We start from the raw sequence: 1,826 nt of genomic DNA, 5'->3' as shown, positions 1-1,826 counted from the left end.
AGGGAAGGGGAGCAGGGGGCCAAAAAATAAGAGGCGGGGGGGTTGGTGGTGGCGGGGTGGGAAGCCGGGAGCGGGGCCGGGGGCTGAGCGTGCGGTGGCAGCGGCGGGGCGCGCAGTCCTGCGGGGCCGGGGCCGCGGCCGGGGCCGGGGCCGGTGCCGGGACCGGGGCCGGGACCGCGGCCGGGACCGGGGCCGGGACCGGGGCCGGGACCGCGGCCCGCTCCCGCCGCCGCCGCCGGGGCCGGGGCCGGGGCCGCCTCAGATGTGCGTCAAGGGGACGGTGCCGTTGACCCCCGTGCTGGCGCTCTGGTAGTGCTGGGGCAGGGAGTGGAGGCGGCTCTGGGCGGCCGCCGGGTCGCCGCCTTCCCCCGCCGGCAAGTACATGCTGATCATCTCCCGCAGGTCCCCGGGGCACGGGGCCCGCGAGTGCGAGGTGACGGGCGGGCTGACGCTGGGCTCCGACTTGACGAGCGAGCCCAGGGCGCCCAGCGCGCCCGAGGAGGCGGCCGCCGCCGCCGCCGCCGCCGCCGCCGCCGCCGCCGCCGAGTTCTGGTGGGGCTGGGAGCCGTAGGGCAAGGCGCCGTAGCCCGAGGGCGAGGCGCTCACGTAGCCCTGCGAGTTGGAGATGGGGCTGTACTGCAGCGCGCCCATGTCGTAGCGGTGCACGGGCTGCGGGTTGTGCGGGTGGTGCGGGTGGTGCGGGTGCGGGTGGTGCGGGTGCCCCCCGCCGCCCGGGTGCTGGCCGTAGGCGAGCTGAGCCTCCTGCATCATCGCCGCCGCCGCCGCCGCCGCCGCCACCGAGCCCGGGTAGGCGCCGTTGGCCCAGCCGTTCATGTGCGCGTAGCCGCCGCCGGCCGCGCCGCCGGGGCTCTCCAGGCGCTGCCCGACGCCGCCGGGGCTGACGCCGACCCCCATGCCCACGCCGACGCCGGGGGGGCCCCCGGCGGCCGAGCCGGCGCCCAGCAGCCCCCCGGCCAGCGAGTACTTGTCCTTCTTGAGCAGGGTCTTGGTCTTCCGCCGGGGCCGGTATTTATAATCCGGGTGCTCCTTCATGTGCAGCGCCCGCAGCCGCTTCGCCTCGTCGATGAAGGGTCTCTTCTCGGCCTCCGACATGACCTTCCACTCGGCGCCCAGGCGCTTGCTGATCTCCGAGTTGTGCATTTTGGGGTTCTCCTGGGCCATCTTCCGCCGCTGGCCCCGCGACCACACCATGAAGGCGTTCATGGGTCTCTTGACCCGGTCCTGGTTCGCTTTGTTCCCCCCGCCGCCGCCGCCGCCGCCGCCGCCGCCGCCGCCTCCGCCGCCGCCGCCGCCTCCCGCTCCGGTCTGCCCCGAGAGGTTCGTGGGGGCCTGGGCTCCGCCGGGGGAGTGCAAGTCCGTCTCCATCATCATGCTGTACATTCAAGTGGCTTTTTTATTTTCCACCGGCGCCAGGCGGGAAAAAAGAATCGAACATAGAGGAGCCCGGGAGGACGGGGAGCGAGCGAGGCAAAAACCCGTTTGTAGCTGGGTAGCGACCGCCGTGCGGGAAAAAAAAAAAAGAAAAAAAAAAAGAAAAAAAAAAAAAAAAAAGGAGGAGGAGGAGGAGGAAGAGGAGGAGGAGGAAAAGACCGCGAGGACAGCGAGCGGCGGCCCCGCCGGCGGAAAAAAAAAAAAAAACCAAACCAAAAAGCAAAAAAAAAAAAAAAAACACAGAAAAAACCCCCAAAACCCCCAAAACCAAACCCCAACTTTCTCCCTGGTGCAAATCACTTTCGGGGCTCGGCGGCCGCAGGGATCCGGGCGGCTCAAACAGGTGCGCGGCAAACTTGCTGCTTCACTTGGCG

At 70.2% G+C, this 1,826-nt stretch overlaps 1 protein-coding gene across 1 annotated transcript; it reads right to left on the bottom strand.

Moving 5' to 3' along the window:
- Positions 1-258: 258 nt before the first annotated feature.
- Positions 259-1,401, bottom strand: SOX1 (SRY-box transcription factor 1). The gene has a single exon (XM_049834318.1). The coding sequence runs from the start codon at positions 1,399-1,401 to the stop codon at positions 259-261; it is 1,143 nt and encodes a 380-aa protein (XP_049690275.1).
- Positions 1,402-1,826: the final 425 nt, after the last annotated feature.

Source organism: Accipiter gentilis, chromosome 31 (genome assembly GCF_929443795.1).
Source record: "Accipiter gentilis chromosome 31, bAccGen1.1, whole genome shotgun sequence".
Classification (NCBI taxonomy): domain Eukaryota; kingdom Metazoa; phylum Chordata; class Aves; order Accipitriformes; family Accipitridae; genus Astur; species Astur gentilis.
Note: the sequence above shows the minus strand (reverse complement) of the source record. Positions and strands in the feature narration are given on the sequence as shown.

What these genes read in the sequence shown, in the direction of transcription:
- SOX1 (XM_049834318.1), bottom strand. Translation starts at nt 1,401, where the DNA reads ATGTACAGCATGATGATGGAGACGGACTTGCACTCCCCCGGCGGAGCC.